The 23407-nt window shown below is 42.9% G+C and overlaps 1 protein-coding gene across 1 annotated transcript in view; it reads left to right on the forward strand.

The window, feature by feature from the left end:
• Positions 1-23407, forward strand: part of ZC2HC1B (zinc finger C2HC-type containing 1B) — a 515316-nt gene that overhangs the window by 100331 nt on the left and 391578 nt on the right. The window contains exon 3 of the mRNA XM_069609006.1: positions 16879-16940. Coding sequence (XP_069465107.1) covers positions 16879-16940 — 62 coding nt within the window. The remainder of the gene's footprint in view (positions 1-16878; positions 16941-23407) is intronic.

Raw genomic sequence — 23407 nt, forward strand, 5'->3', positions numbered from 1 at the left:
TGGCATTGGGCATTAAAGCACGAGATATCCATCGTGGCTCACCATCTCCCGGGAGTGAGGAACTCGCAAGCGGATTCCCTCAGCAGAAGGATGGCCCAGATACACGAATGGGAAATGGACACAGTTCAGCTGATGAAAGTTTTCGAGAAATGGGGTCACCCCCCACTGGATGTCTTCGCAAAGAAGGAAAACAAGAAATGCGAGCAATTCGCAAGCAGATGGCCTCAGGAGGGTTCCATGGGGGAGGCGTTCTCCTTCCCATGGACGGACAAGTTCCTTTACGCTTTTCCTCCGTTCCCCCTCATACGGAGGACGGTGCAGTGGATACGCAGGTACTGTTGCTGGGTAATTCTAGTGGCACCGTACTGGCCGAGGCAACCGTGCTTTTCCGACCTGCTTCACTTGTCGCTGGAACAACCAATAGCGTTTCCGAGGGTCCCGAACCCGCTGTCCCGGGACAAAGGTACGGTGTGGCATCACAACCCCGGCAGTCTCAACCTCACAGCCTGGCTCCTGACTTTTCGGAATTTGGTACCTTAGACGTTTCGGAGGATTGCCAGAAAATTCTGCAAGCGGCTCGGGCCCCTTCTACCAACAAATCTTACACCTATAAGTGGCAAAGGTTCTGTGAGTGGTGTCGAGGACAACAAGGACTACACCCGTTAAGGGTGACTCCGGAGCAAGTTCTGCCTCTCTGCTTCACTTGGCAGAGGGGGGTTTATCTTTCACATCAATAAAGGTGCACCTGGCGGCCATCTCTAGGTTCACGAGGAAGAGACAGTCGTCTCCTTTCTTCAGCGACAGGTTAGTGAAACACTTCATGAGGGGTTTATTTTGAACTTTTCCCCCAATAAAACGTTTTCCACCAACATGGAGTCTCAACGTAGTGCTGGCAGGCTTAATGAAACCACCCTTCGAGCCTATGGCCACCTCGGCCATGAAATTCGTATCGTGGAAGTTGGCGTTCTTAATAGCTATCACGTCAGCTAGGAGAATCTCGGAACTGCAAGCGTTGGTCGTAGACCCTCCATACCTAAGATTCTTTAAAGACAATGTGGTTATGGCAACTAATCCTACTCTCGTTCCGAAAGTTCCTACAGTTTATTACAAACACTTGTCCATTGTCCTCCCTACTTTTTTCGCGACCCCATCATCGGCAGCGGAAAAAGCTCTTCATACCTTGGACGTTAAGAGGGCCCTAAAATTTTACCTACATCGTACACAAGAACTCGGGTCTACTCGACAACTGTTCATCGCGTATGGTCCGTCGACGAGAGGAAATGCAATTTCTAAGCAAGGACTGGCTCGGTGGGTCTCGTTGACGATTGCGTTTTGTCACTCCAAGGCCGGAAGGCCGCTGCAAGGGCATCCTAGAGCCCATTCTACAAGATCAACTTCCTCTTCAGCAGCATTATGGGCAGGAATTCTGCTAACGGACATATGCCAGGCTGCGGCATGGTCGGTGCCCCAGACGTTTACCCGCCATTACTGCCTTGCGAGGAAGCATGCGGACGAAGTGCAGATGGGAAGAGCAGTCCTGCACCATCTGTTTCAATAAGGTAAGCTCTGCACTGTGGAGAGTTTTTTCTACCTGTTGGTAACCGTATGCTTTATGGAGGTACAGGTATATGGTAAACTTATTTCTTGTGTACCTATGCATTATGTATTTTTTGTGGATGTATGTTGCATTGCATTCTCACCACCGTCTTCCAGTTTACTGCTATACAATCTATTCTAAGCATGTGAATCCATGAAAGATTCAATGCTGGAGAAGGGAATAGTTTCTTACCTGTAACTCCATTTCTCCAGCATTGGTATCTTTCATGGATTCACATGTGCCCGCCAGCTTCCCCAGGATGCAATGTATATGCTTGATAGGTTTAACCCTTCCTACTTTGGAGGGGCCAAAATCTGAAGGGAGCCACGGGGGCGGGGCTTTTATACGACGACGTCCTACGGGGCATGCGTATGCGGGCCCCAAAAGGACGTAGATAGGACACAAAAGTGTCGGAAGTTTTCCTATAGAAAAAGGCTATATATGTGTACCGAGGGGTCCCAGTCTGACGACGGGGAATATTCTAAGCATGTGAATCCATGAAAGATACCAATACTGGAGAAATGGAGTTACAGGTAAGAAACTATTCCCATATCATCGATATACGCAATAATGGAGTAAAGTGATAAATCTGAAAATACATGATCCATAAATCTCTGGAAAACAGCGGGGCTGTTCACAAGTGCAAAGGGCATCACCCTAGGCTCATAATGGCCAAAGGGAGTCCTAAAGGCTGTTTTCCATTTGTCCCCTTGCGAATGCGTATTCTGTGATAAGCCCCCCTTATATCTAACTTTGTGAAGATGGTAGCTCCTCTCACTCCTTCTAATATGTCTGGGAAGAGCGGCATGGGGTATTTATCTGGAACTGTTATTTTATTGAATCCTCTGAAATCTATACATGGTCTCAATTCGGTGGTATTCTTTTTTGGAATAACAAAAACAAAGAAGCACTGGCCGGGGAATGAGACTCAGTGATCAGTCCATTATGGATATTGCCCTCTAAATATTCTTGAAGGGCGCTCTTTTCTGTTTATGACAAATATACATCCTGCCAAAGGGATTGGTTTCTCGGGTATGAGTTCTAAGGTGCAGTCATCACACTGGTGTGGTGGAAGTTCTTTAAATCTGAGAAGACTTCTTCATAGTCTTGATATTGGCAAGTTAAAGACACTATTAATTCAATAGGGTTAGTCTGAGAAGGTAAAGCCATTGCAGTGGCGGGTGTATGAAGTCCAACTGATCCCTTAGTAAGACAATGGGCCTCATTCCGAGTCCAGCGGTAACCCTGCTGGTGCTACCGGCGGGTTGCCGCCAGACTCGGAATGATTTACAGGCAGCTAGCTTCCTGGTATTACTGGGACAATACAAATCCCGGCGGACCAGGAACTAGGTGCCAGTAAATTGTAAATCCCCATTCCCATGGAGTCCCATAGCACCATTGTTTCCGGACCGGCATACTTGTAATGAGGCCCAATATGTCATACAATGTTCAGATCTCAGAAAGAGAGATCCTGCTGTCCAATTGATTTAGTGGTTGTGAAGTCCTAACCAAGGAAGGTCTAGAATCACTGGGTAATGGGCTGCCTTGATTACATTGAAAGTGATTTCCTCTTGATGTGAAGTTAAAGACATTAATGAGTGACAGTTATCTTCTTTTATGGGTCCATAGGAAAACGAGGTACCAGCTAATCCTTCCACCGGAATGATGGTTGATCTGGCTCAACGATGTACGTTATGTTTAAATGCCCATTCGTTCTCAATGAACACTCCTGCGGCACCTCAATCGATTAATGCAGGGATGTTCTCTAAGGTCAGATTGGAGAAATGTAAAGACACCCTGACCACAACCATCATAGTAAGATTGGGGGAACGCAAAGCTCTTTCCTGGAACCTAGTTCCCTTTAGGACCAGGAGGAAGCATTTCCTGAATGCCTAGGAAGGGCTATGGGACAATCCTTGACTTCATGATCCTTTGCAGCACAATACATACAAAGTCCTAAATTACGTCGTCTAGTCCTTTCTTAAGGAGTCAAGGGTCCTTTGGCGGCTCCCAGCTGAATGGGTTAATCTTCTTTGGTGGATTTCGAACTGAATCGAAATCCTTCGGTGGTTCTTGGGGCTTCTTTCTTGAAGACGATAGTCTAATTGCATCACAAGAGTAATCATTTCTGTCAAATTGCCTGGGTGAGGTACTCTAGCAACCTCGCCTTTCATTTCTTCGTTTAGTCCTCTCCGAAATAGTGTAATGAGAGCATCATCCGACCATGCTGTTTTATGAGCGAATTATTTAAATTGAGTGATATACATTAATGTATCCATCGGCCCTTGCCTGATGTCCAATATGTGTTCCCGAGTGGAAATCACAATTTCTTGTCCCCCGAACATTGCACGGAGGCTGTTAATAAATCCCAGATAAGAGTCTAATATGGGATTGTTCGTAGTCACTAAAGAAGTTGCCCAAGCAAGTGCTCCTCCACTAAGGTTTGATATCATGTGTCCCACATTATTCCTGTCAGCGGGGAAAATAGGCAGGTTTAAACAAAAAAATACACAGGAATCAAGAAATTCTTTTAATTTCTTGGGATTCCCATCCTACTTCCCTCTTGGGAGTGGTCCTGGTGGAACATCCAGGGGTGGAGGGGGATGTGCCACCACTTGCCTTAATACCATATTTTCTGCATTTAGGTTTTGTACTTCGATGGTCAGGTTTTGTATTCCAACTAATAATTGTTGGATTTGCTGTTCCATGATGGAATTATTTAAAGGCATTCCACTGGATACTTACCTGCACCGAGGCTGGCAAAGTGGAATTAGGGGTGCTTTCCTGCTCCACACTCATCTCTGGGAATGAATACCAGTGACAAGGGTAAGGCCCGGGATCCCCTCCTGGGGAAAATATAACAAAGGATGTTGGTAGAGAGTGTCGTGTTTCCTAGAGAGGTGTTCGCTGGAGGAGGAGACTTCAAAGGGCTGAAGGAAGTTCAGAAATGCTTCCCAGGAAATCAAATGTGCACTCAATGCTGAGGGACTAGACACAGAGCCCTGTGAAACCTGAGCAGTTTTTGAAAAGGCCACAGAGGACAAAAATTGGATTACACGTGCGGCTCTCTGAATGAAATGCACAAGTGCGTCGTGAAGCTTCAAAGAGAGAAACGATGTGAAAGGCTGCAAGAAATGCCACATTGTAGTAAGGAAAGAAAACGTTAGTCTGAAGACTGCGAGTCATGGCAGCGGTTGCAGAAAATTATGGCAGGAGCCGTGGGAGTTCTGATCCAGAGAGAAGAAATGAGGAAAGAGTTGCGCCTCAGATCCAGAGGTAGCTGGGTAGTAATGAGAGAAACAAAGCGGGTAAAATGGGAAAGGGGAGAGAGCAAAAGAGAAGGAAATCCACATAGAAGATGGGGAGGGCGAATAGTATGTAGAAAGGAATGGAGAGAGTAGGAAGACAAGAAGGGCAGATTCAAAGGAGCGTTAGGGTCAAGATTGCAGCAACGTACTGCGTTGGGAAGTCGGAAGCTATTTGTATCAGGGATTGGTGACTTAGTTTCAGACGAGAATGTCGGCGGCCATATTGGAAAAGACTAGATGGTGTTTCTCTAATTCTTCCTACGAACCATTCCGTTGCCATCTTGGAGTGGGCTTGTAACACAACCTATGCCTCTTCTTCTCCATTTCCTCCATAGTGAATAGCCTTGTATGACAGCTTTGCCAGAACCAGCTTCACCAGTACTATGTATGAGGAGTGAGTGGTAAGTATTACAGTTGAAAGTTTTATTTTCATGGTGTAATAAATGATCTATTTGTTCAGTAACTTCCAGGGAACTTCCAGGTAAATGCTGATTTGTTCATCATTTAACTTCGATAGAAGCACTGTTTCTGATTGCTAAATCCTTTCAAGAGTTTCTTTACCAATTTCTGTTTCTAGTTATGGCAAAGCATGTGTTCTAACATATGATTTTACTGTTTAAATGTGTGTGTCTTGAGGACTGTGATGAGTGGTGATGAATGGACAATGAGGTTATATACTATTTCTTTGATAGTTAGTGATGGAAAGGGGCTCAGTGGTATTTTTGGGAAAAATTCAGGCAAAGTTCTAATGAGAAATTACATTGCCTCTCGCCTTAAAATTAGTAGTCATTTAGGTGATGGGTTTGTACACAAATTGGAGGTCTGTAATGCAGTTTCTAGTAGGCACATATGAAAACGATGTACTTACTTTTTGTGAAAATAAGTAATTCTTGTTGTAGATCAGTGTCTGCCCAATTCAGGTGTCTATGGACATTATTAATAAGAAATACTAGTGTTTTGTGCGATTTACACACATTTATATTGGATACAGGGAAGTTGTGTGGATAATGAGGAAGTGAAAGGAGAGGGGGTTGTGTGGATAATGATGATTGGTAGCAGGAGGGGCAGCTTGGTGGGAAATGAGCTATTGGATAAGGAGATGAGTTGTGTAGGTAATGAGAGAGTGGGATGAGGAGAAAAGCTGTGTTGTATTGAGGAGCTGGGATGAGATGGGAATTTGCATGGATATGTCAGAACAGTGATTGGGTATGGAGTTACGTGCAAAATGGGGGACTGGAAAAGGAGTGGTGTTACATGCAAAATGTGGCACTGAAAATACATTAAATGGGTTCTACATGATTGTTTTGACCCTTGAAACAACATGGATTTACTGTAATGGTGAGTGATGGAAAAGATAAATGAGGTCATGTTTTTTAGAGAAATACTGCCAAAGTTGTAAGGGTCATTCAAATTGCCTCTCCTGTTACTGCACATGAGTAGACACTTGGGTGTAGCTTTGTAGTACAAAGTGGAAATGTCACGGATACCCCAAAACACCCCAATCTCAAAGATGGTTGAAGGGTTTTTCTTAAATGTTTAATGAGGTCTCGTTATGGGCCGCCCCTCTCTTTCCCATGCTCCCCGGTTTTATGTAATATTCAGGAAGAAATTCATGCATTTTTGTAAAAAGAGATACTGAAAAGAAAGTTTTAGGGGCCAGCATTGTGGTTTTTTAAAAAAGAGTTCGGATTTATATTTTTGCTAATTTCATCCCGTTTTTTATTGTCTACTCCATGTACATATCCGCCTGTCTGCAGGCATATGTAGGAAAATATAAAGCAAGGTGATATTAGATTATTCCGTTTTTTTTTATCAGAGAAGGTGGTTCTGAAAACAACCAGTTTTAATGTTTTTATACCAACCACCACAACAGAAAATGTAAGAACAGGGGGAGAGGTGGGCGTTGGAGAGCGTATGTAGGAAAAACAAAGGGGTAATTTTTTTTGTGTGTTTTTAATGCAGCTTCAAATGCACTGTAGAATTGCTCTCCTGCCGCCCCCAAGAAAAAGACTGCATTACAATATGTACACAAGTTAGTTGACTATTGTAAATTTGGGTAATCTGCCTCCTGTATAGATTATAATTGGGCAGAAGTAAACTTCTGCCCAACACGGACGTTGTTGGGCTGGGAGGAGATGGAGGGAGTTTGGGGAGGTGCAGTATAAGTGACAGCCTTGCTTAAGGCAGCTCTGTGAAATGTCTGAGTGTACCAACGCATGGAGGTTGTGCCACACTAGTACTGCCCTTGTTTGCTGTGATTGAGTGTAGCTCCATACTCAGTGCAACACACTTGGACATCATGAGCTTTTGGCACGCCAACAATGTTGGTAAAAATGGCCACACTTAGGACGCCATTTTGCCTCAATATGTCTTGGGAATTCGTTCACCATGTCATGTTCCTGCTCCTGCGTATAATTTTCCCTCATGCCCCTGCCATTCCCTCCTCCATGTCCTCCAGATGGTGAAGGGGTAGTAGCCCCTACGAGATGGGGGATGCCATGAAAGCTGCCATTCTGCCCTCTCAGGCTCCAGATAAAATGGGACAACTACACCTGTTGAAGCTCTCTGGAAATGAAGAAGAGAAAGGATGTGTCCACTGACAGTGCAGCTCAGCACATCTTCTGTCTGTGGACTTCGGGCTCTGACAAAAGGCAGGAAAATGAAGTATAATAATGGGGAAGACTGTATTATAAAAAAGATATGATTTATTGATACTTATATAAATATTATATTAACATAATAATAATTATTAATAATAATATTTTCTTATTTATATAGCGCTACAAACCCTCAGGTATCTGAGCGCTGCTTATTATTACCCACGGTGTGTGGTGCTCATTTATCGACCTCGGAAGGATGAAAGGCTGAGTCTGGCCCTGCCGGGATTGGCTCTGCACTAATGTCAAAGCGAGCGCTCTACTCGCTGTGCCACCTGACAGGCCACATAAATAAGGGGATATGAAAGGAGCAGCTGAAGGAAGGTCCTCCAGCTTCTTCAACCGTCTGCTCTCTCTCTCTCTGTCCACCATATTCCATTCCACCTTCTCCTTCTAGAATCCTTCCTGCATCTTCACCAAGTATAGCAAGCATTGCTATACTACACATCCCTCTTCCTTCAAAGGATTTTCTTCATTCACCACAGTCCATTAAGTAACTCGGTCTTCAATGCTTTCTTCCAAACCTTGATATTGAAGTTTGTGTCACTATTGGTATATGTATTGAATTTGATGGTAAGGAAGAATTTTGACTTATCATGCTTTTACCAACATTGATCCTGTCCACATGCTCACAGTTATCATTCCTATTCCTCACCATTATTCCACACTCTCCCATCACTCGTCCTCACAGAATGTTTAAAAAACTTCAACAACTTTGATAGGATTAGACCACTTACTGCCTTTCATTCTCAATGCCTAATCCCTAAATCTTCTCTTATCATGCCATGCTTTGTTACTACTTTGTCTCAATCTAATCTTAGCTTCTACCTCACTGGTGACTACTCCCATATTTAACACATCACTCGTGCACCCTGGACATAATTTGGTGGTTGCTTTCCTACCCCTACTCACCTCGAATGGTGATACTACAGTCATACTATGTGGGGTAAACCTATGTGCTATAACCATTGTTCTAACCACTTCTTTCCAATTTTGCTCATTTGCCCATGCCCATCTAATGGCATCTTTGAGTATTCTATTATATCTTTCCACTACACCATTCGTCTGGGGGTGATAGATGGCACTGGTAACATGCATAATGGACTTCTTCTTTAAATACTCTTCCATTTATCTAGAAACAAATTGAGGACCATTGTCTGAGAATATGACTTCTGGATAACCTTCACGACCACATATCTTTTCCATGAAATTAATAATATTCTCAGTCGTAACACTTGACATTATTTTTACTTCTGCCCATCTAGTTAACATGTCAATCACCACTACACAAAATGTTTGATACCCATCACTCCACACTGGACCAACAATGTCTATACCCACTTTCATCCAGGGTTTATTTGGTATGTCAGTCATCACCATGGGATATTCATTACCCACACAACTCTTGTCAGATTTATTAGAAAGGATAGAGTTTGTAACACTCCTTTCGATTTGTGCATCACAACCCGACCACCAATACGTGTTCCTTATTCTATTCTTCATTTTGGAAATGCCTTGGTGCCCTTCATGTCCCAGTTCTATTATCTTCTTTCTGACATCTTCCGGTGGTACCAGTCTGTCTCCTTGCAGCAGGTATCCATTTTGTGTACTTAACTCATCTCTAACACTCCAAAATCCTTGAACTTCTGCTTCTTGAATTTTACTAATAGGAACATTCCTTTTGTTGATGTTTTCCACAGTAAACTTCATTTTAGTATCTTTGTCCATCCCTTCCAACCATTCATCTCTGGAAATGGCTGTATCTTGAAGTATACATATCATTTCTTGTTTCCTTCCTCACTTTCACATTCTTCCTGAGAGTTTGTCAATCTCGATAAGCAGTCTACAGCATAATACCCTACGCCAGGGATGTATTTTATTACTACATCAGATTCTTGCATTCTGTGAACCCATCTCCTTATTCTCCCTGATACCTTATCTAATCCTTTACTCATGAACAATTCCACAAGAGGTTTGTGGTCTGTATGTATTTCAAAACTTGTTCCCCACACAAAACTTCTAAATTTGTTAACTGCCCATACAATGGTCAAAGCTTTTTTCTCAATAGTTGCATATGTTTTCTCTGCTCCCTTTAATAGTTGCGATGCAAATACTATTATTTTCTCTTCTGCATCATGTACTTGTGCTAACACTGCTCCCAGTCCCACGTTGCTAGCATCTGTTGTAATCATTGTGCGTTGTCCTCGTACATAGTCTTTTAGGGCTGGTGCTGTTGCTAACACATTTTTATGTACTTAAATTCTTTTTCACACTCTTCACTCCATTCAAATTTCACCTTCATTTTGGTGAGATCTCTTAGTAAAGCTGTGTGATCAGCAAATTTCCTTACATACTTTGAATAATATTCGGCCATTCCTAGAAATGTTCTTAACTCTTCTTTGTTGTTGGGAATTGCCATTTTTTTGATTGCTGACATTAAATCTGGTTTGGGTGCAATACCTTCTTTTGATATGACATGACCTAAATATTCAATCTCCTTTCTATGGATCTTTGACTTTTCCTTACTAAGTGTCATGCCCATTCTGTGTAGTTTCCTCAATGCTTTTTCTAGCCTCCAATCATGTTCTGGTTGCTCATTGGCATATATTAGAATGCCATCTTGAAAGAAAACTATACCATCATCACCATCAAATATGTGGTGCATAGTTTTTTTTAAACACCGAGGCTGCTGAGATGAGACCAAACAGCATTCTCCGATATTGATACAGACCTTCAGGTGTTATGAATGCAGTTAAATGTATTGAGTCTTTATGCAACAGAATTTGATGATATGCATAAGTGAGATCTAACTTCGAAAACAGTTTGGCTGATCCCATAGTTGATAACAATTCCTGAATGTTTGGCAATGGGTGTCTTTCCGGAATGATATATTTGTTTAATTCTCTCAGATCAATGCACACTCTGACTTTTCCTGAGCTTTTCCTCACAATTACTAGTGGTGATACCCATTCTGCAGCATCAATTCTTTCAATTATCCCTTGTTCTTCTAGTTTCTTTAATTCCTTCTTTACTTCTTCTCTCATGGCTAAAGGAACACTCCTCAACTTCTGTGCAATTGGTTTTCAATTTTCTTTGAGCTGTATTTGGTGGGTATTACCCTTTACACTTCCTATTCCATCTCTCAACACTTCATTCTTTATTTTTTCTGTAGTCATTTCACTCGATTCCACAGCATAAATGGATTCTTCTGCACTAGCATCTAGGCAAACTTTAAGCCATGCTTGATGTGTCCAGCTGAGCAAAGGCGATGCCCCCTTTTTTGATACATCTACTTTGCCAATGGTGGTTCTGTCTTTGAATGCCAATTGTGCTTCAAACCAACCTATTATGTCTATTTTTACCCCTCCATAGGCACTGGGATTGATATCCGATTCATTTAACCACTTTGGACCAATCCTTTTCCATATTGCTTCTGGTAGTAATGTATATTTTGCTCCTGAATCCGTCATCATTTTTATTGGAGAGCCATTTATCATAATGATGGTCCTGGGACTTTCCAATTCTACTTTATTATCAATATCTTCTTCATTTTCTCCTTCGTCACCAATCCAATTCATATTGCCTCTGTCGATCCTGCAACATTTGGCTAGATGGCCTCTTCCATTGCAGTTCTTGCAAATTATATAGATGGCCGGACATTCAGGGCTGTTCGCGCGGTGCGTAGGACTATCACATCTAAAACAGGTTCTGTTCCTTCCTCTGCCTCTTTGACTTATTTCGGGTTGACGATTGGCCATAAACCGTCCTCGGTTATATCCACCGTACCCTCGTCCAAATCCTCGACTTCTCACATCTCCATTGTACTTGAATGTACCTTGCGTTTTGGTTATTCTTTCCTCTTCATTGATGAACTGTAACTGATCTCATTGTCAGCTCTTGTTGTCTGGATAGCATTAATAGTGGTTTCTGTTTTCAAAGAAGTACTTTTCACCCTATCTTCCAAAGTCTTTACACAATGTTCCATGTGTTCTACTTCCTTAGCAATGCATAATACTACGTCCAGATTCGGGTCATCTTCAGCCCATAGTCTTTCTCTGATAATGGCACTACTACTTTCTAGCATAAATTGATCTCTCAGTCTCTCATCTAGTTGGTGTCCAAATTTGCAATTCTTGCCAAGTTTCCTTACATTTGTTATATATTGTTCAAAATGTTCCCCCATTTCTTGAGATCTCTTCCCAACCTTGTATCTTTCTAGTATTTTCCTTAACTTTTTTTCATAGTGTTTGTTTAGTTTGGCAATGCATTTCTCATATTCATGGGCCCCTTCATCTGGCATGTTTGGTAAGTCTTCATACTTCCCCTGTCCTGCTGGTCCTAAGCAATGTAGTAGCAATGACTTCTTTCTACAATGTAGTTCGTTTCACACACTACTGTAGCATAATGTTCGAAAGATATTAACCACCTTTTCCATGGTAAATTTGTTTCACCAGCCTCAGGCAAAAACATGGCTGCTGGGGGAACACTGTGCATAGTCATATTTCTGGTGAAGAGTCGGTCACCTGCCCCTCTGTCTTCAATGGTCTACTTCACTTATGCTCTTTCCTTATAATAACATGAGTAAAACCACTGTTTATTAATTTCTCATTGTTGTAGTATGATGGAAAATAAATAGAGCGGAAAAGAAAAAAAAAGATATATTTTTTTCCTTTACTGGGACGAGTGGGAGCAGATCAGATGCACCTTATATTCTTCCCTGTGCTTTTGCAGAGACTACTTTCCGGTTTAGAATGCAAAGGTGAATACATTTGAATAAGTTATCTAGTTCCTCATACGTATGTTTATCCATGTTCAGCCGCTTAACTTTGCCGAGTGGCGGGCATACGAGGCCACAGCAACATCATAATAACAAAGAAGGCCACACGCAATCGACGTACATCATCACATCTTGTTCAATGCAGGACTTTGGTATAATGTGGGCGCGCAGCTTGACAACGGCAAGTTCATAACATTACTTGATGCATTTCAATACAGTTGCACTTATTGTTGAAACGAACAGCGTTCTCCCACTAATTAAATATGATAAAAGATCGGCGGAATTGCCGCTCACCTGCTTTCTTTTTCTTTTTTATTCCGCTCTTCCGCTCATTCGGCTGCTAATGTATTCACAATAGGTCACGTTTTCTCGTCGCCATGTGAAGTATAATAATGGGGAATACTGTATTATAAAAAGATATGATTTATTGATACTTATATAAATATTATATTAACATAAATAAGGGGATATGAAAGGAGCAGCTGAAGGAAGGTCCTCCAGCTTCTTCAACCGTCTGCTCTCTCTTTCCGTCTCTGTCCAACACATTCCATTCGTCTTATCCTTCTAGAATCCTTCCTGCATTTTCACCAAGTATAGCAAGCATTGCTATACTACAGAAAAGTTGAAACAAGTGGACAGAACGCTTTGAAAGGGTTTTGGCACCTGTACAAGAAAACAGTTTATACTTTAAAGTTAGCAGAGGGTGAGACAAATTGCTAACAAGGTGTGCTGACCGCAGAGAGAAACAATCTAATGCCAGACGTTCGTGGTTGCGTTATGAAGTCCATGCTTATGTGTGATTACATCATGGCATTCATGTATGTCAGGATGCATATGTAATAATGCAGTCGCGATCTCGATTGCGTCATTGCATGTGGAAACTTAAGCATAGACATGGTGATGTCGATGGAACGTGTCCATATGACCACAGTGCTATGGCTCCACCTGAAGACAAATTATACAGTGCAATATGGGATTTCGGCTATTGGTGACTGGGCAATGGAATGTTAAACTATTATGGTCATATTTTGTAAAATTAAGGAATAGGCCAGAATATACAGTTAGATGTATGTTATGGGAAAGTTATTGATATAGACTGTGTTGTGCATTGTCTACTCTTTTAGTTAATGATTTAACCCCTTAACTGCTGGGGGTTTTCGCTGCCAGTGCCGAGCCCTTTTTCGGCCATTTTGGTATGTCGCAATCAATCCCTTGTAACATCTATAGAGACTAGAACATAATTTGGACAGGTCTAAACTGTCTCTAATATATGTACTTAAGCTTTTCACAAATGGTTGCAGAAATTGATCCAAACTGGCCTCCAACAAGGATTGGAAGACACAATAGGTCTAAAAGGGGGAAAAATGATATTCATATGAACTTTTGGTAGAAAATAAAATATTGGGGTTACCAGACAATCACATTTCAGAAATCGCACTTCTTCCCAATCCAATACGTTTCTTAATTTCCATTCATTAAACAAATTATAAAATAATAATTTGCTGTCAATTAATGCATTGTCCTCTATTTTTTCATAACATTTAGAATTTTGAAGCTGATTAAATGCTATCTTTAAATATAAATCCCTGTCTCAGATCACACCACCACCACCTTTAGTGAACGATTCTTCCAAAACATCAATTGTGTTCTCAATTATCTTGGGGCATAATTTAGATTTGACTTTTAAACCACTAGCAATACTTACATTTGTAGACATGCCATGTTTTCCTTTGTAAGGACATCCTGAAAGGGTTCCTAAAGATTATAGATGTATGTGAGGGGATCAGTGATGTCATCAGTCATTTGTGATGTCACGTGTGTTGGTATGAGCAGTGCATGGCAGGTGTGCAATTTATTATTGAGGCAATAAACCCTGAGACGGCAGGCCATTACCGCCTAAGGTAATGCCTCAGGGCTCCACAGTTTTAACGAAGGCCCCGCAGGAATTACCGTAGGCGGTAATGGCCCACTGTTGAGGGGCTTATTGCCATTAGTACCCCGGCCCGTTAGACCGGGGTACTAATGTTTTTTTTTCCTGGCTGCGAGACGCGTTTTTTTTAAATGGCCGCAGCGGACAGAAAACATAGTCAGTTTTCTGTTTCCGTGGCGGCCATAGTAAACAAAGAAAATGTCTGCCATGGAAGGGGAGAAGGGACTATCTGTAGTCCCTTCTCCCCTTCCCTGGCAGCCATTCACTTACATTGAAAAAAAAAGTAAACAGAAAAAATGCCCACCATGGAAAAGGGAGAAGGGACTACGTGTGCCCCTTTCCCATGAACGCCTGATGAAAAAAAAAGACGCCGACTGGCACATGGGACACGAAAGTATGTGTGCGGGATTACCGTCTGGTAAGGCTCGCAAATGTACCAATCAGTACATTTGTTTGGAACGAAAATCCCTGCGCCGGGTACTAATGCATAATTTACCATAACTGATTAGATTTTGCAATGCCAAAATAACATCCCTAGAGCAAAGTTATTTCACTGAATGTCATAGGTTTTTATCGGGGCAAGTAAACCACATTTTTTCACTGAATATTGGTGTGTGTGTGTGTGTATATGGTACTGAATCTCATGATGTTGTCACTGCTTCCAAAGCGGGAGCCCCTTCCCATGAGGCCAGGGTGGTGTGGCTGCTGCCCGATAGTCCCCCTTGGGGTAGTACTCAGCTGTTGGATCTCATGGGAGGAAAGAGCCCCTTTGGGACCAGCGACAATCACATCTGGAGAACATGGTATTCCCCCACCCAACTCATGAGCCTGGTGCCCCTTTACAGAATTACCTCACCTTTCCTTCCTCCCCTCATACCTCTTCACACTTACAGTCACATCCAATCTATTTTGCTAAGGCAACTTCAATAGAAAATACTGAGATAACGAGGAGCTCTAGTGAGTTATCATCACAATACTCAGTAGGGATGAGGAAGAGGACTAGTGAGTTGTTATCTTAATATTCACTTTCAACTGAGACTAGGAGGGAATACGGAGCAATACCGACTCCACATTGGAACAACTTTCAGCAGTCTATAGGTTCACAGTCAGTGATTGGCAGAATAAAAGATAAAAGTCAAAGATGGACTTAACTAGTTTTAAGCCCTCCCAGGAGGAACCACGAGAACCAAGCTGAGCCCGAAGTGCAGATGGGCGCTGGCCAGAACGCCATGCAGAGGAGAGAATCCGGGGCTGGTCCAGGACGTGAGAACTGTGCGTCTCAGAAGCAGAACAAGTCTCACGCGTCCCAGAGACCGGGGGGCTGCAAAGGCGCACCAGCACACCATCCATGACCAGACGAGCCTGCAGAACTTCTGCAGAGAGAGAGAAGCTCCGGAAGGGTACTGGAGGGCCGCGAGTGAGCCAAGCTGCCTCAAGGGAGCCAGCACCCATTTATACCACGCGACAAGGTAAGCGGGAAGCCACAGGGGCTTGGAAACCTTAATGAGGTCATTGCAAAAGTCAAAACGGTGAGTCTGGGACTCGCACCCAAACTGTATAAGGATTTGTACTCTAGCTTAGCAGAATGTGAACCAACTCTACAGAAAGTGAGACTATCGCCGGAAAGGCGAGTCTCGGACTTGCGCCCAAATAGTACATCGACTTGTACTGAGGCTTGGCAGGAGAGTGAACCAAATCTATAGAAAGCAGGAATAAAGCCAGAAAGGTCTATAGCATGGAGAGAGCATCCATCACTTGCTGAGAGGGAACCAAGTCTGCACCCACGGGTCAGGATCCCATACAGCTTGGAGAGAACATCCAGGCAATGATTGTGCAGTGCATCACTTGGTGAGAGGGAACCAGGTCATCACCCAAGGGTCAGAGACCCATCCAGCTTGCAGAGAGCATCCAGGCAAAGGTTTTCAACACAGTAGCTAGCAAGGATAAGCCAAAGTTAACAACCAGGGTCTGGGACCCCAAAGAATGGAATTTGTAAGCCTGAGAAAGGCTGGGGAAAGACAGACATTTCTCCACCAGCCAACGAGTGGCTGGAGTTAGATGAAAAGAATCTGACAAGAACTGGCTTTTGTCCAGGGCAAGGGAGATACCCCTGTGGATCAAGAAGACATCTCCTTTTTTGTTTAATAAGCTTAGTGTTTAAGGGACACAGTTAGGAATTTGACACTGGACAGTGGGACTTTTATTTTGGACAGTCTGACACTTTTTATTTCAGATGAGGCAGGGAAACCCCTCTTAGAGTTAGGGCAAGTTAGGGTTTTCTTTTTCATTTTGCACCTTTTAATACAAGTTTATAGCCAATACTAAAACCCCTCCGAGTCTTACTTCTGCACCTTTAGAATATGCATACACATACCTATCTAAATTATTGAGAGCATGCAAGGCACCCTGTGGAAAGTCTTTGTTCATATGAGGAGCCTTATGTACAAAAATATATGGTCTCTTTTGCTTTCTTATCGCGATGGGTAATGTGTTGTGTACAGTCATTTTCAAAGTTTATATTTTTGCAATCACAGCAGTTGCTTATACTGTGACGAATCTGGGCAAGAGTATTGAGTGAAATTAAGCTTTATATTTTACCTTAATTGCAGGGGAGAATCAGACTTTGATACCATGCAAGATCTGTGGCAGGAAGTTTACGTCAGAAGCTCTGGTAGTGTGAAGTTTTATATTCATGTATTTAATATCATGAACTGTAACATGGTTGGTGAACACATAAAGTACACTAAATGTAACAGTTATCTGAAAGATGTCAACCAGTAGTTATACATAGCTAGCACATGGTGTTTCCTTCATGACTCCATACATACAAATTAACATTTGTTTATCTATCAACTTTTTCCTTCATATTCTATTCACTTTCATGCTTACTGGTTCTGAAACCCTAGTTATAAACGTTAAGGCTAGGAAATCATCACTTTCAAAATGTTACACTCTTGGAATGGTCCTCTATCTTGGTTTCGTCAGAACAATTACACATGTTGGAATAAAACATTACATCATGAACCAATCAGAAGAGAGAAATGTAGTTCAGAGAACATGATATAACAAATACCACTGCCACTTGTCATGTTTCCACTAAAATGTAAGAGAAAAGTATTGGTTGTGGGGGAACAAAAGGTGGTTAACGTTCATATATATGCATGTGTAGTGCACATGGTTGCAATACCACAGCTAAAATAAGATCTTAGTCCTGCTTGGTAATTACAGGGCGTGCGGTAGCAGCCCAGTAGTTATGGTTAAGTTGCTCAACCCATACGAAGAACACTTTTTGGGCCGCTTATAACTTTGCTTCCCATGGACGAATTATCACCAGACTTTGCAAGATAAGTATATGGCACCGTCTGAATTTATCTGGAAAGTTTGGTTAGGTTTCATCAAGGGGGGTTGAGGGGGGCAAAGTTGTAGGAAGGGTCCCAAAAGTTATGTTTTTTCCATAGGCACAATGGAATTCTTTTTTGCTCACGGATACAGCCCAAACCGCTGGATGGATTTTCCTCAAATTTGCGACAGGAGTGGCGCCTTGGTCCCAAAAGCGTGCTTTTGGAAACTTGGTGTAAATCCGTCCAGTAATTTCTTTTAAAACACCCCAAAAGTAGGCCAACAAAAATGTGTGATATCTGGGTCCAGTCCGCGGACTCACTTCCCTGTTCAGTCCGCGGACGGGCATTCGATTGGACTAGAGGGCAAAGTGATGTCCACGGACATCGGACGCGCCCACTGATCGGTTGGTGAAAAGCATGAAGTGCGTCAGATCTTTGGAAACGCCCACCATGTTGGATTCACGGACAGCCGCCGGTGTCCGCGAACATCGCGGTAGAAACATATTAAAAAACACAACATTGCACTTATCAAAATTATCAAACAATCTCTGGTGAGGTGAGGGGTGATGATGATAGGATTGGATATGGCTGTAAGAAGCAACAAAACTGGTGTTTTTCATCCCCGAACAAAATTAGTAGGGGGTCCCAAAATATTGTAAAGGCTTATAAATGTGGTGCCATTTTACAAATCTACACAAAAGTTTGCAAAATGATTTTAGATCTAGATATAAATGTTTTTGTAAAGTTTGGTGGGATTTTGTCAAGAGAGGCCTAAATTAGAGGGGGGGGGTTTCAACATTTTTAGATGGCTTATAACTTTGTCGCCGTTTGACAAATTGGATACACGTTTTCAGAAAGATTATAGACCCAATCTTCAATGTTTGTGTAAAGTTGCAAAGGATTTTGTCAAGTGGGGGCTAAGTTATATGACTATTTTATGTACATACATTTTGACACTTTTTTGAAAAAATAAAAAAACATGGGCGGATTTCCAGCAAACTCGTGTAAGGAGCCTTGGCAAGGACCTTAACGCATGGTTTTGCAAATGTGCCTGTGCTTTATTTTCTGACAAGTGTCATAATGTAAGTACAAAAAATAGTGATATACTTTTGGTGACTGAGGTATAGCCTGTGACCATGGGCAGTGGCCAGATTGTCCGGGTCATGGCATAAGGTCATGACCCTGACAATCTGGCTACTGGCCATGTCCACCTGGGACTGGCTATGTGGTAAAGTTATTCTAAAATGGGATAGGTGTGAAAGGGAAAAGAAAATGTGCTTGGGGTAATATGGTAATACGGTTCTCTCTTTGCCTTCTGCAGACTGCCATGGAGAGGGAAGAAGGGATCTGTACGAAGCCCTGCCTTCCCTTTCCATGGTGGCCATCTTGGAAAAGGATTTTCATTCCTACAGCGGGGTACCACAGGTGTCCCGGTGTAGGAAGAAAAATCCATTTTTTTTTAGCACCTCGGGTTTCCGCTTTGGGAACCCGGGGTGCTAATAGCCTTAATCTCCCATTGCAGGGCTGGAATGGGGGATAACTGTCCGGAGCCCTTATTATCTGCCCTCGCTTCGCTTGGGCTGATAACGTGGGCTGCTGATCCGTTATACCCCATTCCTGTCCCTGGAACGGGGGATGAACGCCACATTTTTCCCATTAGCAAAAAACAAAATAATAATGGAAATGTTGGAAAATCTTATTGAGTCTATGTACTTTACTCAGAAATGTAAAGCAGATGGAGACTATAATATTTTTTTAAGTTATATTTTTTAACTGTGAAAGCTGGTTCCTAAAGGAACTTTCCTTATGTTGTTTTTTGATATATTACATTTTTTTGTAGTTTAGTTTAGTTTCTTTATTTGTACCGCGCGCCGAACCCTGGGGTAACCGGGTGCCGGAGACTTAGAGACAGTTACAACATGGCAAAGTATATAATACAGACTGTGAAATAACAACATTAGAGTGTGTAGGACCAGATTATAAGATGGTCGACAAGGACATGCGGAGATGAGGTGCATTAAGCAGAAATTTTGTTGGCAAGCCATGTTTTAGTATTGGCTCTAAAAGTCCAGAAAGAGGGTTCTGCTCTAAGAGTTAGAGGCATAGCGTTCCATAGTTTGGCAGCTAGGACCGGGAAGCTGGCGCCACCTGCTTTTTTTAGGGAGAATTTGGGAATGGAGAGGCAATGTGAGTATGGCGTTCTCGTTGGTCTAGTAGATGTGTGGTTGTGGAACTTGTCTGCCAGGTATTTGGGTGCGTCATTGGAGCGGCATTTATTGGCGATGACGAGGGATCTGAGCGTGATTCTGTCTCGTACCGGGAGCCAGTGAGCGTCTTGCCTGAAGCTGGAGATGTGAGCGTGTCGAGGGATACTAAGGGCGGCTCTGAGGGCATTATTTTGAAGCACCTGTAGTTTGTTCAGGTTGCGTTCTGATGTGCTGAGAAAGAGTGTGTTACAGTAGTCAATGTTTGAGAGCACTAGTGCTCTGGCTAGTGTAATAGAGCTGGAGGGAGATAGGAAGGGTTTGCAGGCATTGATCAGCTTATTTGTATAAGCTGTGGATGAGGCTGTGGCATTCACCTGTTTTTTGAGCGAGAGAGTAGAGTCTAGATAAACCCCAAGGGTTTTAATTTCTTTGGCTACTGTGATTAGGTTACCGTCTATGTTGATGGAAGCGTAACGGGGGTCTAGTTTGTTTAGCCGTGGTTGGGAGCTGACAAGAAGGAGCTCAGTTTTCTCGTCGTTGAGGCATAGACCGTGCTCTGCCATCCAGGCTTGGATTTCCAAATATAGGTTGTTGATTTTGGTGGAGTCCTCATCGTAGCACCCTAATAGGGTGATGAGAACCTGGGTATCCTCAGCATAGTTTGTGTATGTGACACCCAGGTCATCTAAGCGGTCAAATGAGGAAGACTTGTAGGCGAGTTTAGAACATACGGTGGGGAGGGAAATGAGGAAAGAGGTACCAAGCACTAATATGGAGGGGCAGGTGGACAGGGGAAGATGTTGCGCATGAATTGCTTCTGTGGTAGGGGCAGTGTTTCTCATGATCCTTGATAACAGCTTCAAAAGCACTTCGAAATTCCTTCCCCCTGCAGAGTGCTGTGTTGCAGTAGATACAGAGGATTGTTGTCTTCGAAAGATATAGGTCAACAGCCTCTTTTTTTGCTTGCAAGGTAGCTGGTGGGATTTTGTGTCCCATAGAAGTAGGCTGTGTAGTTACAGTATTGGTTGAGGAAGATGAGATAAGACAGCCTACTACTTGCTAAGAAAGGAACAACCTTTCTGAGAGGATTACGGTGGTTGAATTTGGTGTGGTGGTGCATGGAGGTGGTCCCATAGGAGTACTGTCCAGGTAGTCCGCAACTGAGTACAAAGTTGCACTCAGTGCATGCCACTTTGGTAGCTTTAACATTTGGTACATTCCCAACAGTGGTAAAGAACTGCCACACCCATGATTCTCTCTGGGTGCTAGAGGTAGGCACTTCCTCTACCTCATCTTCTTGGTCCTCTTCATTGTCTTTGAAAGTCTGCACTTTTTTTGTTGTGTAGGTGCTCCAGCTGGTGGTGGGGGTGGCTCTTGGGGAGAAGGGATGGCAATAGCTGATGCCATGTTTAAGATAAGTAGAAGTTTTTCTAATATTCTTCCATTGTACTAGATTGTTAATGGATAATGAGTAAGTACAGGTCTAGGAGCTGTGCAAGGGTAAATTTTGCGCTTGAAAGTTCCTAGATCAGTAGAAAATGTAGTTCCGAACTGTCCTCAAAGCATTTACCCGATCACGAAGTGCGGATGCGTTCGCAGACCCTCATCATGGCGTGCGTGAGCTTCTTATCACATGGCACTGTCCGGAAGGTCCACGATGACGTCAGACCTTCGTGGACATCAACGGATGCAAAACCAGTGGAAAAAGTTGCAAAAAGTGTACAGAAGTGTTAAAAATGATGCTTGAAGGTGGGAAATGAGTTTTAAGGTGAAACATGGAGAAAAACTGCTATATTTGGGTAAGTACGATATTAGTAAGTTGTAGGTAAATAGCATACACTGGTACAAACCCATGAAATTCACTGAAAAAACTTTGTTGTGACGTTATGGTAAAGTTGCACTAATAAAAACCGAAAAACCTCAGAAATTCACCAGTTGTGGCAAGCTAAGCAACCACAACTCGCTCCACCACCGTGCACTGCTAAGACTAACACCCAGGACATCAAAGATGAAATCACTGATGATTTCACATGTCAAATTAAGTTTGATTGACGGTCCCTACAAGGGGTTGTGTTTATAATGTTGGTAACAGGATGTCAGGGCTGATCGGCAGACCTATCATGAACTACTTAATCTATTGAAGAATGTACTCATCTAACCAACATTGTATTGGAGTGTTGTTGTTAATACAGGAACCTAATCATGCATAAACTTAGGCAATGGCTTCAGGCCTGGTCACCCACAGGGCAATGATGTCAAAAGAAAGAGGAGAGATACAGTGTTTAGCTCACTACACTTCATGCCCAAGCTTCTGTGAGAACAGGACAGCTGTGGAGACAGCAGAGGGGAGGAGGTGGGGGGTTGGCCTACTGGCTGTGCGCTGAGAATGAAAGGGGAGAGGTGCAGGCTTGTATTCATCGTTTACATGTGGCCTAGTAGAAAATGGGGTCGGTAGTTAACAAAAAACGGCTAATTGGTCATACACAGTTGTGTCATTCAATGGCTACCTCACACCTTGGCCAGAGGTGCTCTGTCAACCGTGGAATGAGCATATCGTGTGCGGTTTTAAGAATGAAGGGGGGCCTGCAATACCCTTCCTCCCTTACATTCCCCCCTTTCGTTACTTAAGTAACGAATAATGCAAAGCTTCCAAATGTTTCCGTTCGCTTTCCTCAGCCACTGCTTCATCCTAAGCCGGAGTTCCCTTTCTCTGCATCCAGGCCCGACACACTGACCTAAGGCTCTCCCCCCTCCGTGCACATTCATCTGGGGTACAGGTCATGTATATACAGCCCCTGTCCCCATCCAGATCTACCCATACTTCATTGTTCCATTCGAGTTCATAGGGCTCTTTAATTGTAGTGTGATATAGTAGATCTACAATGTATCCGGTGTTGTATATGGCAGTCATCCTATTTTTTGGTTCTGGATTTTCTCCTGTTTGAACCTGGGCTTCATGTGTCACCTGTACTACCCCTGCTGCGTTGCCCGTTGGCACCATCATCATTACACTGTTAGGAATGGATTTTGCACAGCACCTAATTCCCAATTGGCTGTCAGGAATGGCACTCTGTCAAGAGTGGGACAGGGTACCAAGGTAGGTTTTGGGTGGCTGTGCTGAAGTAAGGTAGCAGATAAGCACACACAGCAGGAAGTTCAACAAGAAAGAAGAGTAGGAAACTGTAGCTGTGAGCCAAAAGGGGCAAATGATACAAAGGTACAAACAAACTGGATTCCCTCTTGGGGTGTATGCTGAAATGGGAAAGAGTGTTCCACGAACCTTAGGAAACTCCAGCATTCTGCACAGATTGCTATAACAGAGGCCCATGCTGTATGCTCATGGCTGGGAACAACAGCAGTGGGTGTCTGTAACACTGAAAACGCGACAAGGGAAGGGGCAGAGGTTGCCTGCCGGAAACCAACAGGCAAGCTCTGTACAAAGGGATTACATAAGACACATGAGAAGACAATAACAGATATATCCAGCGAAAAGGAAGTCAATGAGCAATCTAGCAGAAGGAAATGAAGGAAAGGCAGTTAGACTGAAGTAGATAACCTAAGGTGGAGTACAGAGGACTCAAGGAAGAGAA

This window comes from Ambystoma mexicanum, chromosome 4q (genome assembly GCF_040938575.1).
Source record: "Ambystoma mexicanum isolate Mex_15411 chromosome 4q, UKY_AmexF1_1, whole genome shotgun sequence".
In the NCBI taxonomy this organism is placed as follows: domain Eukaryota; kingdom Metazoa; phylum Chordata; class Amphibia; order Caudata; family Ambystomatidae; genus Ambystoma; species Ambystoma mexicanum.